This window comes from Anguilla rostrata, chromosome 3 (genome assembly GCF_018555375.3).
Source record: "Anguilla rostrata isolate EN2019 chromosome 3, ASM1855537v3, whole genome shotgun sequence".
In the NCBI taxonomy this organism is placed as follows: Eukaryota; Metazoa; Chordata; class Actinopteri; order Anguilliformes; family Anguillidae; genus Anguilla; species Anguilla rostrata.
This window is the reverse complement of record NC_057935.1, coordinates 57,239,557-57,255,479: the sequence shown is the minus strand read 5'-3', so window position 1 is coordinate 57,255,479 and position 15,923 is coordinate 57,239,557. Positions and strand designations below refer to the sequence as shown.

General features: G+C 49.6%; 1 protein-coding gene across 2 annotated transcripts; it reads left to right on the top strand.

The window, feature by feature from the left end:
• Nucleotides 1-5,562: 5,562 nt before the first annotated feature.
• LOC135251284 (elongation factor 2b-like) lies at nucleotides 5,563-15,581 on the top strand. Of its 2 annotated transcripts, XM_064328585.1 has the most exons (13): nucleotides 5,563-5,726; nucleotides 8,134-8,348; nucleotides 9,249-9,430; nucleotides 9,610-9,821; nucleotides 10,359-10,537; nucleotides 10,751-10,856; nucleotides 10,976-11,228; nucleotides 11,764-11,959; nucleotides 12,603-12,969; nucleotides 13,227-13,580; nucleotides 13,954-14,136; nucleotides 14,649-14,781; nucleotides 15,189-15,581. In XM_064328585.1, the coding sequence occupies exons 1-13, from the start codon at nucleotides 5,724-5,726 to the stop codon at nucleotides 15,380-15,382; spliced, it is 2,577 nt and encodes an 858-aa protein (XP_064184655.1). In that variant the 5' UTR covers nucleotides 5,563-5,723; the 3' UTR covers nucleotides 15,383-15,581. The 2 variants fall into 2 exon arrangements, with proteins under 2 accessions (XP_064184655.1, XP_064184656.1); XM_064328586.1 differs by lacking the exons at nucleotides 5,563-5,726; nucleotides 8,134-8,348 and adding an exon at nucleotides 9,122-9,137.
• The last annotated feature ends 342 nt before the right edge of the window (nucleotides 15,582-15,923 follow it).

Below are 15,923 nucleotides of genomic sequence, written 5' to 3'. Positions count from 1 at the left end.
GGTGCACATAACATTAAACCTCCAAGTTTGTGTCTCCTGATTAGAGCGAATAGATTCCTATGCTGTCTAAGACATGACATCCATAATGTCAATCACAGGCAAAGTTTAGATCTCGTATCGACTGATACCATGCTGCAGAGGCACCATGCGTTTGTATACACAGCTAGTTTCCATCATCAGTATTACACAATATATAATATTATACATATACTGCATATGCAGTGCAGTAAGTATTTGGACAGTGACCCTTTTTGGCTGGACCACAACAGTGAGGCCAGCCCTAAAAAACGCGAATGTCTGTGACTGACTGAGTGACTGAGTGAGCGATGAAGTTACACCATTGGTCGGCCGTCATTGAAGGCCGGATCACATGTGTTCGGTCCAGCCATACACTAGGTTTTAACCTGGTCTTGTTTTTTGCTGTGGCTCTGTACTGGACATTGGATTTGAAGTGAAACAGTGAATGTGAGGTTAAAGTTCAGACTGTCAGTTTTAATCTGAGGGTATTCACATCCATATCGGGTGACCTGTGTAGGAATCACACCCCCCTCTATGCATCTCAGTGACCAGCGTACGCATACCTGGGCTCCTGACTGCTACCTAACTCTTTACACTAGCTGGCCTTTACATGTGTCTGGTGCTGCATTTTTATACTCCTGTGGTCAGTTCACAGGGAACATTTCCCTCTGAGTGATATTCTGTATGTTTGTTTTTAACACGTTGAAAATGAACGCTGTTGCATGGAAATGCATGGAAACATCCCTTTGTTTTATTAAATTCCATGTTTAGTATCATAAATCCAGAACTGATATCTGTATGTGTGTTTGTGTGTGTGTGTATGAGTGAGTGAGTGAGTGAGTGTGCGAGTGTTTACTAAGTATACAGTTTTAAGAGGCTGCAGCTTACAGTCTTTTTTATTATATTCAAAAGAGATGTCTCTTGCTTTGAATTTAAGAGCCCCTAAAAAGATAAAAAAGATGAAAAGATTTTTTTTAAGGATAACTAAGACCTAAATTACATTACATTACAGGCATTTAGCAGACGCTCTTATCCAGAGCGACTTACACAACATTTTCACATAGCATTTACATTGTATCCACTTATACAGCTGGATATATACTGAAGCAATGCAGGTTAAGTGCCTTGTCAGGGTAAACGGCAGTGTCCTACCGGGAATCGAACCGACCTTTCGTTACAAGGAGTTCCTACCACTGTGCACACTCCGTCCTAAACAGGCTATCTCTTCTGTTGAAATTGAAATCACTTCCACAGCTTGAGTACAGTTTAACACTTTTATCGCCATACAGACTGAAGTGCTGTGTTGGTGTTGGTGTGTCCTCTTGTGCTGGTATTTCCACACATACCCAGTTTTATTATATTTTACGACCTCTAGACCTCTTAAAACCTGGCAATTCATTTTCAGTCCTCTGCAGCGGATATGAGACTGGTCTTTATTTCAAGAGCCATATACTCGTCTACGTACACTACAGGGGATATTCAATAAAAATGGGATATAATAATCAATGATGAAAATATTTTCTCTGCGACACGCTTTTGTCGCCCGAGACACTTGCCTTATGTCAAAATTCTTTTTTAAATAATTTGACTTATTGCAGTGCATCTTTGAAAGAACGTTGCTTGGAAAATTATTGTTTTAAAATGTTGAAATGGGAACATATGATGATGTGACATGGCAACTCACCCACCCACCCCCCAAGAAAATCTTTTTTTTTAGCTGGCAGAGGTGCAAAGTAGACTTTTTTTCTCTGTTTCTTTTGTGTGTTCTGTGTTTCACTTCTTTTACACTGTCAGGACATTTTCTCTCTCGTTTCTATCGTTCCTTTCTTTCTTTCTTTCTTTCTTCCTTATCTCTCATTCCTTATCTTTCCTTTATGGTACTATCCCTTCTGCTGTTTGTCTCTGAAGATACTCCTCTTTTTCACCCTATTTTCATCCCTCTCTCTCTCTCTCCCTCTCTTTCATTACAAAGAGATCGGTATATGTTTAGGTTGAATGTGGAGGCTGAACATTTTTTTTGGGGGGGAGGGGGTTGCGTTGGGTAGGGGTGGGAGTTTTTGGGGTTAGTGGCAAATTTTAAGAAAATTGTGGAAAAGTTCTTTGTGTTTCACAGTCAAAGTCTCTCTCTCTGTCTTTCTGTCCTCCTCTCTCTCTCTCTCTTTACTTTGTAGTTTCATTTTCAGTCTGTCCCATTTTGTACAGAGAGAGTGGTGCCTGACTCATAGAGACACACAGATCATAATTCTGTGTGTGGGAGAACCGATGACTCAGATCACTCTCACATCATCAGTCCCTCCATTATCTACATCTGCTGACCCTGGGCAGGGGCATGGGGCTCTCCCATCATTTTAATATCACATGGGGAGCCCAGCAGAGACATTCTGAAGCATGATGGGTAATTCCGCATTAGGTAGGTTCTCAGCTTTTCCTGGTCCACCAGGGGGGCACATCAGGTCAGGAGCTTCGGCGTCTGCATGGCATTCTGAGAGCTGTTGGCCCCTGCCTGTGTCCTCCGGGAAAAATAGATGGACAGTTGCCTACACACGCACTCACACACACACACACACACACACACACACGCTCACACACACACACACACACTCATAAACACACTGATGACTTATTCAGCGGAGACAGAACGGCCAGTGCCGCTCTCCTGTGTATAAGCCCTGCGGTGATAATTATGCTATGATTATGTTATCATTATTGCTGCTTTATCTGAGGAATTAGGGTCCAAGGGGCAGGAGGCTGCTGCTCAACCAGTCAGCTGCTTCGACATAACAGTGCAGCACTGACAACACTGCAACACTGACAACACTGACAACAGGGACAACACTGACAACAGGGAGACCACTGACAACACTGCAACACTGACAACACCGACAACACTGACAACACTGACAACAGGGAGACCACTGCAACACTGACAACACTGACAACACTGCAACACTGACAACACTGACAACACTGACAACACTGCAACACTGACAACACTGCAACACTGACAACACTGACAACACCGACAACAGGGACAACACCGACAACAGGGACAACACTGCAACACTGACAACACTGACAACACTACAACACTGACAACACTGCAACACTGACAACACTGCAACACTGACAACACTGACAACACTGCAACACTGACAACACTGACAACACTGACAACACCGACAACAGGGACAACACTGACAACACTGACAACAGGGACAACACTGACAACACTGACAACAGGGACAACACTGACAACACTGACAACACTGACAACACTACAACACTGACAACACTGACAACACTGACAACACTGACAACACTGACAACACTGACAACACTACAACACTGCAACACTGCAACACTGCAACACTGACAACACTGCAACACTGACAACACCGACAACACTGACAACACTGACAACAGGGACAACACTGACAACAGGGAGACCACTGCAACACTGACAACACTGCAACACTGACAACACTGCAACACTGACAACACTGACAACACTGACAACACTGACAACAGGGACAACACTGACAACAGGGAGACCACTGCAACACTGACAACACTGACAACACTGCAACACTGACAACACTGCAACACTGCAACACTGACAACACTGACAACAGGGAGACCACTGCAACACTGACAACAGGGACAACACTGACAACAGGGAGACCACTGCAACACTGACAACACTGACAACACTGCAACACTGCAACACTGCAACACTGACAACACTGCAACACTGACAACACTGCAACACTGCAACACTGACAACACTGCAACACTGACAACACTGACAACAGGGAGACCACTGCAACACTGACAACACTGACAACACTGCAACACTGACAACACTGCAACACTGCAACACTGACAACACTGACAACACTGACAACACCGACAACAGGGACAATACTGACAACAGGGGCACCAGGGACAACAACACAAATACACAAATGTCCTGGGCTTCCTCATCCCCCCAGCCCATCCCCGCACAATTACAGCACAATTTTATAGGGCTCCCTGTTCGCCAGGGCCCTTGGAATTGTCCTAACTCCCAACCCAAACCCCCAACCCTCCCCCACCCACCAATATGTTTCCCCTGTATACGAGCCTTTTATTTTACTGGGGAGAGTGGTTGGATAGTGAATGAGTTTGAGCCTTTGGAATGTTGGCTCTTTGGAATGTTTTTTTTTTTTCTTCAACATTCTAGTGAAGTCAGTGTTCTAGAACCCCACTGCTTTCATTGTTACCAGTGGCGACTGTTACATCGACATTAGAATGTTCGATTATGAACATTCTAATCATGTGTTTGTGATCTCACACACTCAACGTAGGAGTGGACGCGATGAGTGTACAGGGTGTGCCCTGTTCACTGATATCTCAGGACAAGTACACCTGAACGTGTGCAATGCTGTGGCCATTGTTTATTATGTCATCCTATGAGTTAGTGTCAGTTCAGCATCCTGTGCTGCCCCCCCACCCCCACCCCCCGCAGTAAAACCTAGGCCTAATCTTATCTGTCGTCAATGATAAGCTCATTTTGCTTTCCTGAAAGGAAACTGAATAAGTGCCATCTTTATATTTAAATGTGAAAAGAAAACTGTGTATGTGTGTGTATGTTTCCAACATAAGGGATACTTACAATGTATGTATTTAACCTACAAGATTTTTTTAAAAAAATACATTAAATTAAGAGCACACTGCATATGTTAAATGGAAATACGCGTAGAAGGAATTACAGTTCACTTCGAGTCCTAAAACGTCAGCTGGTTGAAGTTTCCTCAAATGTTTTGACGCGCTCCCGTCTCCGGCGAATTCTGGTGCAGTGGCGCCACCTGCTGTACATGTGTGTTCTAGCAGTTTATTTCCCAATACAGTTCTACGGTCTCCGCCCCCTTAAATCTCTTCCGCCATTCCGCCTTTATGAAACAAAAAGAAAAGTCTAAACTTCTTTTGAACTCCAGCGTGTTCCTCACAAGTGGCTGGAAAAACTGTCATTTTAAAACTCAATGTGTCAGTGGCCTGTATACAACCAGCTACAGCACATGCCTGTCTTAAAATATATTTTTTAAGTTGTCTAGGAAAACAGTGTATAAATCCCTTTCAAAGTATCACTTCCGCTCTGATAAGACACATTTAAAAATCTGCAGATCTATAAATCCCTGATTTTCAGCACCACTCTTTTTTATCCTAGGGTAATTATGAGCTTTTAACACATCTTATACCCTGGCGTTATTCAACACTCCCCAGTGATGTAATGTTGATATTGACTACGAAAGACACTGACAATTGGTGTATTTAAACGTATGAACCAACAGAATTTGTGTGAATTGAGTCTTCTCACAAATCCACAAAAAAAGACACAGCACACTTTCATAAACCGGCATGTCAAAATAATGTCAGGGAATCTAACGTTACAGTGAAAGAAACGGCACAACAGCGGTCTGACATTCAAATAAACCGTAGAAGTGTGGCGCACCAGCGCGTAGACGCAGGTCATGGTGACACCGCACATTCTAATGAGAACAATACACACGAGCGCTGCTGGAGACGTAGAGGACACATGCCCCGCTGTTCTTTATAAAACCGTGCTGTCTCTCTCCTCTGCCTATACCCAGCGGTGGCAGGCAGTGTATTGAACTTAGTCGTGTGCCTTTTCTTCATCAAAAGCAAATTCGCTTGCATCTAACAAAATGGTGAGTGAAACAATTATCTTTGGTGTAATTTCCATGGACCAGTGGGTGTTTGCTGTGACGGGGCAGGGCGGCCTGCCGGTGTCTTCGGGTCGGATGGTGAGGGACGGAACGGAGATGGTTTCGTGGGAAAACACGCCTATTGAACAGAATGGAAGCTTTCGTATAGCACCGATTTTCACTGTGACTTTATTGGGAAAAACGTTCCGTTAGCATGTCATTGTTCACGTTGTGTGTATGCGCGGTGTCCGTCCGCCCCGTGTTCTCGCTACTAGTCTTCCACGGCGGTGACGCAGTATCTAAACGTTTAGCGAGCGCAGACAGCTGTTTCGCATGGATGAGTGATACCCAATTTGTTTTACAACTGGGCGCGTCTATCAGTCAGTCGGGGAAAGTCGGCAGCTGTTTCCAGTGTGGTTTCTAGAGCTTGTTTGCTAGTTTCAAACGAACCACATTAATGCGTAGCTAGCTTCTGCGTAGCTGGAGAGGGCTTGTTTAGCGGACAATCAACATTCCCGGCGTTAGGAGGCAGGGTGGTATTTTATGACTAATACTTTGAGAATACTGCACTCACTGATGGAAAGTTTGATTGGCCACATAAATGTAAGATCAAACTTTTGTTTTTTGGTTTGGCTAGCTGAAGGGCGATAAAGCGTCGTTAATAAAATGGACCCGTTCGTCTGTGATGAAGAAAACTCCGACTAACGTCATGACCTCATACGTCATAACGTTTGTCTTGGCTCGGTTCCCGTTAGCAGGGCAACTTTGGCTAAGTTGCTAACCGTTTCACGGTTATGCGTTTTGTGGGATTCCTGTTCTGGGAATGAGCCACATATGATAATATCGCTTAGGTTATCGATCTGTAATGCGTTCGGTGCCGTTTGTGTGGCAGCAGCCAAGCTAGCAACCTTGGGTGGGTAAGCAGGGCTCTACGCAACAGTTTATCCAAAGGGCACAGGGGCTCCCAAGTTGAAAAATTTAGGAGCACACTAATGCACCCCAATTAGTAGATGTGCTCCTAAATCATTTTTCCAGTTAGCAGACATCAATTTTCAGGAGCAAATGCTCCTAACATGGGAGCACTGTAGAGCCCTGGTAAGACTAGCGTCGACTTGCCCGGGTTGAAGTTGCTCGGCGGCAATTCGGATTGCGTCAGAGTAGCAGTACTGAAGCCCGTGTAAATGGCACGCATCATCATTACAGTCTGTCTGTTGACTTCCCTTTCGAGACGACGTTACATTAATTTAATAGCTACATTGTTCGTTAATTACATTTGACATGACGAAGATGAGACTGCTCAGGTTCATTTAAAGGAGTACCATGGTGATTTTCACACTTTCTCGGTTTTATGTGCTATTTGCACAAGAGGCATTGAAGAAACACAATGAGCTAAGTATTAAATATGTCCATTCTGTATTTTTGGAGAAATATGCGTTTTAAATTCATCGTCCTATTTTCAACCGGTTGAGAAAGTTGTCATTTTGCCACGTTACGAATACAGTCACCACTCCCATTTCCACGCCCCGTAAACAAATCTGACAGGACACACCGTCCTGGTGTTCAGACAATGCAAATATTTGACTAACGTTAGGTTCACTTACATTAGAGTGCCTTTAGATTATTTCTGGTTATATTCATTTAGCTAGCTAGCTAACGTTAGCTAGCTAGGAGGTTTGCTTTCATAAGGCAATGTTCTCGACTGACGTTATAGCTTGCCTAGTATGTTGATTTTGATTGCGCAGTTGTTATAGTAGTTGTGCTTTTATCTTAACTTGGCTAACTAGATAGCAAAAATTATAATTGGATATAAGTCAACGTCCTTACCTTAGCTATCTATCCATACTTGATATACTACTAAGCTAGCTAGCTTGTGAAAATTCAGTCTCCCAAAGAGAGCGCGTATCATGGGGGTAGCTATGGTAACGGGGCACGGTCTGTCAATCATAGCTAACTGACAGTTCTCATTACCACGCCCAGACGGTTCGGGTGAATTTTTATAGTGGGAAATTTAGGCTTAGAAAAATACGTTTTAAAGTACATTGAAATGACTGAAGAATAAAAAAATTATGCACATTTGTTTTGTTATTGCCTGAAGGCAACTGGGAAGTGTCACGTTCAACCACCATGGTACTCCTTTAAAGTTTAAAGGGGTACGGGTCCAGTTAAGGCGTAACACGGTATTTGGCTGACAGGTGTTCAATTTAGTGCTGCTTCAGTGCCAGAGATGTTGATGTATAAAAAGGAATGATTATTATGGTCCAACAGGCATTTATTAAGTGAAATCTTCAGTACCGATTACATTGCATATTTTAATTTAAAATACTGGACTTTCTATAATATTTATCAATTCATCAATACTCTACACTTTGGGTTTGCTGGGTAGAAACGAAACCTTATCCATGTCCCCCAGGTGAACTTTACCGTAGACCAGATCCGTGGCATCATGGACAAGAAGTCCAATATCCGGAACATGTCCGTGATCGCGCACGTGGACCATGGCAAGTCCACCCTGACGGACTCTCTGGTGTCCATGGCCGGTATCATCGCCTCATCGCGCGCCGGGGAGACCCGCTTCACCGACACGCGCAAAGACGAACAGGAGCGCTGCATCACCATCAAATCAACGTGAGTGCGCAGTTCGATCCTCGGTTATATCATGGATGAAATGCGCCACGCGGAACTGCAAGATATGTGTGTAGTCATTCGCAGTCCGTTTGGAATTTTAATTTAAATTTTGTGATGTCTTTAAAAAATATTCGTTGAAAACATTGACAAAAGGGACTTCTCATGGGAATCCCCAAGAGGTTAAACTGAAATGAAAAGGCCCTCAAGTGTTTTATAATTTTTTTAATTTTTTGCAAATGACTTCTCTCTCCAACCAAATGCTTTGCCCGTATTTGTTTTCTCCTTCCATGGATCCACAGCAAGTGACATGTTTAGTTGCTTTAGGGGGAATCTTCATTTCAGTTTTGGCCGGTTTATATTCTGTTGTGTGGTCAGCGGTCTCTGAGATATATTCTCTGAGCACCGACGTTTCCTGCCAGCTTTTGAGAAGCTGTGAGATGCGACTTGTGTGGTCCCGCAGATGTGACTACACTGACTACAGCTCAGTAGGTGAGAGGACTCCATTTCCCATCGGCCCCTGGTGGATGAGAGGTCAGGCAATCCTGCACCTGTTTAATTCTCCCAGGGGTGAGCCTGTTTCCCCTCCCTCGCATGCCGGGGTCTCTGAGATATATTCTCTGAGCACCGACGTTTCCTGCCAGCTTTTGAGAAGCTGTGAGATGCGACTTGTGTGGTCCCGCAGATGTGACTACACTGACTACAGCTCAGTAGGTGAGAGGACTCCATTTCCCATCGGCCCCTGGTGGATGAGAGGTCAGGCAATCCTGCACCTGTTGAATTCTCCCAGGGGTGAGCCTGTTTCCCCTCCCTTGCCTTCCGGGGTTAACCCCCCCCCCCCCGCGCGTAACGTCGACGGCGAGCTCCGCGTCTCAGGTCTGCCGCCCTGTTTCTCGTCGCCAGGGCGATCTCCATGTACTACGAGCTGAGTGAGAGCGACCTGACCTTCATCAAGCAGTGCAAAGACGGCCCCGGCTTCCTCATCAACCTCATCGACTCTCCCGGGCACGTCGACTTCTCCTCCGAGGTCACGGCCGCGCTGCGCGTCACCGACGGCGCCATGGTGGTCGTGGACTGCGTCTCCGGTGAGGGAGGGGTCAAGAGGGGTGGGGGGTCGTTGGGTATAGACTGTGTTTTTGATAACGGAGGGGTCACAAGGGAGCAGTGGGGAATCACTGTTTTATCCCAATGAGCTCTTCCTGTTGTTTACAATGCTGGTAATACTGGTGGACTGCCCCCTACCCCCACCCCCCTCGCCCCCCAGGCGTGTGCGTGCAGACGGAGACCGTGCTGAGGCAGGCCATCGCCGAGCGGATCAAGCCCGTCCTGATGATGAACAAGATGGACCGCGCCCTGCTGGAGCTGCAGCTGGAGCCCGAGGAGCTCTTCCAGACCTTCCAGCGCATCGTGGAGAACATCAACGTCATCATCTCCACCTACGGGGAGGACGAGGCCGGGCCCATGGGCAGCATCATGGTGAGTCACGGGCACCCGATTGGACAGAGGGTGGTGGGCGGGGATTACTGGGGCTAGCCCATGGGCAGCATCATGGTGAGGCACGGGCACCCGATTGGACAGAGGGTGGTGGGCGGGGATTACTGGGGCAAGCCCTTGGGCAGCATCATGGTGAGTCACGGGCACCCGATTGGACAAAAGGTGGAGGGCGGGGATTACTGGGGCAAGCCCTTGGGCAGCATCATGGTGAGTCACAGGCACCTGATTGGACAGAGGGTGGTGGGCGGGAACTACTGGGGCGGACCCATGTGCAGCATCATGGTGAGGGACGGCCACCCGATTGGACAGAAGGTGGTGGGCGGGGATTACTGGGGCGAGCCCATGGCAGCATCATGGTGAGGGACGGCCACCCGATTGGACAGAAGGTGGTGGGCGGGGATTACTGGGGCGAGCCCATGGGCAGCATCATGGTGAGTCACAGGCACCTGATTGGACAGAGTGTGGTGGGCGGGGACTAATGCGCTGTCAATCACTGAGGTCCCGTCCGCTCCCGTGCAGGTGGACCCCGTCATCGGGACGGTGGGGTTCGGCTCAGGGCTCCACGGCTGGGCCTTCACGCTGAAGCAGTTCGCCGAGATGTACGTGAGCAGGTTCACCACCAAGGGCGACGCCCACCCGGGGCCTGCGGAACACTGCAAGAAGGTGGAGGACATGATGAAGAAGCTCTGGGGAGACAGGTGAGAGGAAGGGGGGGTCAGAGAGGAGCAGGTGAGGGGGGGGGCGGGTGAGGGGGGTGGGGGACAGGTGAGCGAGGAGCAGGTGAGAGGGACCTTACCTGAAGGATGAACTATCCTATCCTTTAACTGACTTCATATTTACACAATGTGGTGGCATTGTGAATCTGGCTTGGCTAATTAACCCCCCCCCCTCACACCCGCCCCCCATCGCAGGTTTTTTGATCCGGCTGCTGGAAAGTTTAGCAAGTCGGCCACTGGCCCTGATGGGAAAAGGCTTCCCCGCACATTCGTCCAGCTCGTCCTGGACCCCATCTTCAAAGTGAGGAGGAGGAGGAGGAGGAGGAGGAGGAGTCGAAGCGTGTCATTGGGGGGACCTCAACCTGGGTTGGGTTCCACGGTGTGATCAATCCTTCAACGTTTTCCTTCTCCCTCCTCCAGGTGTTCGACGCCATCATGAACTTCAGGAAGGAGGAGACGGCCAAGCTGATCGAGAAGCTGGACGTCAAGCTGGACGCCGAGGACAAGGACAAGGAGGGCAAGCCCCTGCTGAAGGCCGTGATGCGTCGCTGGCTGCCCGCCGGCGAGGCCCTGCTCCAGATGATCACCATCCACCTGCCGTCGCCCGTCACCGCGCAGAAGTACCGCTGCGAGCTGCTGTACGAGGGGCCCGGCGACGACGAGGCCGCCATGGGTACGGATACGGCGTCTCTATCGCCCCCCTCAGGCGTGGAGGGGTAGGGACGCTTTTCAGCTCTCTGTCGCCCCCCTCGGGCCTGGAGGGGTAGGGACGCTTTTCAGCTCTCTGTCGCCCCCCTCAGGCACGGAGGGGTAGGGACGCTTTTCAGCTCTCTGTCGCCCCCCTCAGGCACGGAGGGGTAGGGACGCGGTTCTGCTCTCTATCGCCCCCCCCTCGGGCACGGAGGGGGGTAGTGTGCTTCCTTCGGCATAGTTTAGTAGTTTCCAGACTGCATCAGGACCAGACCTTGGTCAAAAGTGTCTGATCTAGACATGACGCTTCAACTAACCAAAATAAAAAGCCAGCCAGCCAAATTTAGGTGGCTGGACTGGGAGAGTCGGGTTGGTAATTGTTCCCCCTCAATAATGAAATTCCAGCCTGGGCTGTACACTGATACTTTGGAATCCGTTAAACCTCTCTGCCGCCCCACAATGCATCTGTGTGTTCTCTGGTTGATTTCCCTCCCCTTTCCCCTTCATTTCAATCGCAGGGATTAAGAACTGCGACCCCGAAGCCCCGCTGATGATGTACATCTCCAAGATGGTGCCCAGCACCGACAAGGGCCGCTTCTACGCCTTCGGCCGCGTCTTCTCCGGCCGCGTGTCCACCGGCCAGAAGGTGCGCATCATGGGGCCCAACTTCACCCCCGGCAAGAAGGAGGACCTCTACGTGAAACCCATCCAGAGGTGGGTGCTGCGCCTGTGCCAAAAAACATGCCCCACCCTGCCCTGCTCTGTCCTCCCTGTCCCATCCCGCCATTGGGTAGGCCCAGTTCTGTGCCTACAGATTCTCCCCCCAAATTTTCAGATGTTTTTTTGACCTCTGCTAAGTAGGCTTTGTAGTGATGTCAGTCTGTTTGTGTGTACATCCATGATGTCCATATCTCGAAATTTGCTGTGTATATTCATGTTCCCAAGAGGAACAAACATTTTAACTTTGGTGACCACGTGACCTTTCCTCTAGCGCCACCATCAGGCCAAACATATTTTGAAAAGTAATGACTGGGCTACCAACACGTTTGCTGTGCACATGCAAGTGGAGGTTCTTGTGCCTCGGCAGACGTCTGCACTCTACTGAGTGCTATCTTTCTAGTTAATATCTGCAGACAGTAACACAACGCCCAGAGTGTGATAATTTAACACCCCGCTTTGGGATCACCCCTAAGATTGGGACAGATCGCAGCTATTGGCGACGTGAGCAAGAGGAACTCAACAAAAACCAACAGCTGCGGTCCTGTGCTACCACAACTGCGTGGCTCTCCAAAAACCAGAGCTGTGAATTAGGGATATCGGCATGAAGTAAATTGCCACCTCGCCCCTTCTTTTCCAGGACCATCCTGATGATGGGGCGCTACGTGGAGCCCATCGAGGACGTGCCCTGCGGCAACATCGTGGGCCTGGTGGGCGTGGACCAGTACCTGGTGAAGACGGGCACCATCACCACCTACGAGCAGGCCCACAACATGAGGGTGATGAAGTTCAGCGTCAGCCCCGTGGTGAGGGTGGCCGTGGAGGCCAAGAACCCCGCCGACCTGCCCAAGCTGGTGGAGGGGCTGAAGCGCCTGGCCAAGTCCGACCCCATGGTGCAGTGCATCATCGAGGAGTCCGGCGAGCACATCGTCGCCGGCGCCGGGGAGCTGCACCTGGAGATCTGCCTCAAGGACCTGGAGGAGGACCACGCCTGCATCCCGCTCAAGGTGCCACGCCCTGCCCCAGCCCTGCCCCGCCCTGCCCCGCCCCATTGCACCCCTGTCGTACCTGGCCTTGTTCTAACCCGCCTCACTAAGTAGACTTCACATGTTTTTGCCCCACATTGATCTATTTTTTTTGTAATCTCTTGATTCATTTTTTGAGTGATGAACCCTTTAGGGGATGAATGTTCAGTTCCTGGAGGCGTTGGGCAGCGGATGTTGTTTTGGGCCTTGCTTACCACGAGCCTCTCTGTCGCCCGCAGAAATCGGACCCGGTGGTCTCCTACAGGGAGACGGTGAGCGAGGAGTCCAGCCAGGTGTGCCTGTCCAAGTCGCCCAACAAGCACAACCGGCTGTACATGAGGGCGCGGCCCTTCCCCGAAGGCCTGGCCGAGGACATCGAGAAGGGGGACGTGAGCGCCCGGCAGGAGCTGAAGGCCCGCGCCCGCTACCTCGCCGAAAAGTACGAGTGGGAGGCGACCGAGGCCCGCAAGATCTGGTGCTTCGGGCCGGACGGGACGGGACCCAACCTCCTGATGGACGTGACCAAGGGGGTGCAGTACCTGAACGAGATCAAGGACAGCGTGGTGGCCGGGTTCCAGTGGGCTGTCAAGGAGGTGAGACAGGGGCAGGGGGCGGGGGGGAGGGGGGGTCTGCGGGAAACACGGAGAGATGATTGGAGGAAACGAGAGTAGAAGTTACAATAACGGGGGGGGGGGGCTGTTTAATTATGCATCACTGTGTGTGAGAGGGTTTGTGGGGGCTGATTGATTGATACCCTACTGAGGGGAAGGTGAATGTTGTGTCGGGGAGGGGGCTGTGCTGTGCTGGTTGGGGTACTGAAGCATTGTGGGTCACACACTCGCCCGTTTTGCGCCTGTCTCCGGCAGGACGTTCCCTTCTGTCCCGTTTGCGTAGCGTTTGCTCTGTGCTGGGGAAGCGGTGGGGGTTTTGACTGAAGCCTGTTTTGGGCATGCCCCCCTCCCCCAGGGGGCGCTCTGTGAGGAGAACATGCGCGCCGTGCGCTTCGACGTCCACGACGTGACGCTGCACGCGGACGCCATCCACCGCGGCGGCGGCCAGATCATCCCCACCGCCCGCCGCGTGCTGTACGCCTGCCAGCTCTCCGCCCAGCCCCGCCTGATGGAGCCCATCTACCTGGTGGAGATACAGGTGTGTGTGGGTGTGGGTGTGTTTGTGTGGGTGTGGGTGTGTGGGTGTGGGTGTGTGTGCGTGTGTGTGTGTGTGTGTGCGCATGTGTGGGTGTGTGTGCGTGTGTTTGTGTGGGTGGGGGTGTGTGTGTGTGTGGGTTTGTGTGCGTGTGTGTGCGCATGTGTGTGTGTGGGTGTGTGCGTGTGTGTGTGTGTGTGTGTTTGTGTGTGTGTGTGGGTGTGCGCATGTGTGGGTGTGTGTGCGTGTGTGTGTGCATGCGTTTGTGTGTCTGTGTGTTTGAGTGAGTGTGCATGCGTGTATGTGTGTGGGTGTGAGAGTGCGTGTGTGCGTGGGTGTGTGCGTGCGTCTGTATGTGTGTGCGTGTGTGTGAGTGTGTGCGTTTGTGTTTGAGTGCGTGTATGCGCATATGTGTGTGTGTGCGAGTGTGTGCATGTGTGCGTGTGTGTGCGTGTTTAGTGATTGGAGTCACAGGACTTGCACGCTTGATGCTGATTGGCTGCTTCTCCTCGCAGTGCCCGGAGCAGGTGGTGGGCGGGATCTACGGCGTTCTGAACAGGAAGCGAGGTCACGTGTTCGATGAGACGCAGGTGATAGGCACGCCCATGTTCATCGTCAAGGCGTACCTCCCCGTCAGCGAGTCCTTCGGTGAGTCATTGCATTTTGCTTTTTTTATTCCGCCCCATTCCTGTTTATCCAGGGCTGCCCAACCCTGTTCCTGGAGATCCACTATGCTGTAGGTTTTCACTCCAGCCCTAAAAAAAAGCACAAGATGTTGCATCAACATCTTTTTGAGCTGCTTATTAGTAGAAACAGGTGTGCCAAATTAGGGTTGAAATGAAAACCATTCTTATCTTATTACAGTTTAAGAAATAAGTAAATGTACATTGGAGTTAAACATCTCAAATAACGTCTGTGCACCATTTCTCCTCTAGTTTTTTTGATCACATACAGTGCCCCCCCCCCCACCACTCCCTAGATATTCTCATATCTGCTAACCATAATGTGTACATTATTATTTTTGGTGATGGTGACCCCCCCCCCCCCATGCACAGGTTTCACAGCGGACCTGCGCTCAAACACCGGGGGGCAGGCCTTCCCCCAGTGCGTGTTCAACCATTGGCAGATCCTCCCGGGGGACCCCAGTGACCACGCCTCCAAACCCGCCCACGTCGTCGCGGAGACCAGGAAGCGAAAGGGACTGAAGGAGGGCATCCCTGCCCTGGACAACTTCCTGGACAAACTGTAAAAACGTTACATCACTTCCTGTCCCACTTCTGTTCTCTCTCTTTTTCGTCTATAACCCCTTCACTCCACTGCCACAGTATGGTTTGTAGTATTTTTAAAAATGCACAAACCAAAATGGAAGGTCTGTCCAGTAACTGGACAAAAAATAACAAATGGTGTATAAAACTATAAAGGGTAAATAAAGGACAATAAAATTGTTATCTGGGTTTGGATCTGTTGATGTATGGATGGATAGATGAAGGGAGGGAGAGAGGAGGAGAACTGTGAGGGCGTAAAGTCACTGCACCCTTTTTTTTCTCTTCATAGCTGTGGGAAATGTTCAAGCACTTTGCACCTTTTCTTCCTTGGGTTGTTTTTTATACACACCTTGTTTTACATTTTTTTATCACCAAATATTTCGTGTATTTTAAGCATTAATTTTTGTTTAACGGCCATGTGCATCTTTTAAGGACTGTTGGCCGACGTTAGTGAGCGTTCATGTTGAGTCGAGCAGGATGACGTTGCTCACAAACTGCGGCGATAGTTTAAACGCTGGCTGACGT

What these genes read in the sequence shown, in the direction of transcription:
- LOC135251284 (XM_064328585.1), top strand. An exon ending in GGTCGTGGACTGCGTCTCCG is followed by an intron (nt 9,431 to 9,609) that starts GTGAGGGAGGGG and finishes CTCGCCCCCCAG; the next exon opens with GCGTGTGCGTGCAGACGGAG. An exon ending in AAGAAGCTCTGGGGAGACAG is followed by an intron (nt 10,538 to 10,750) that starts GTGAGAGGAAGG and finishes CCCCCATCGCAG; the next exon opens with GTTTTTTGATCCGGCTGCTG.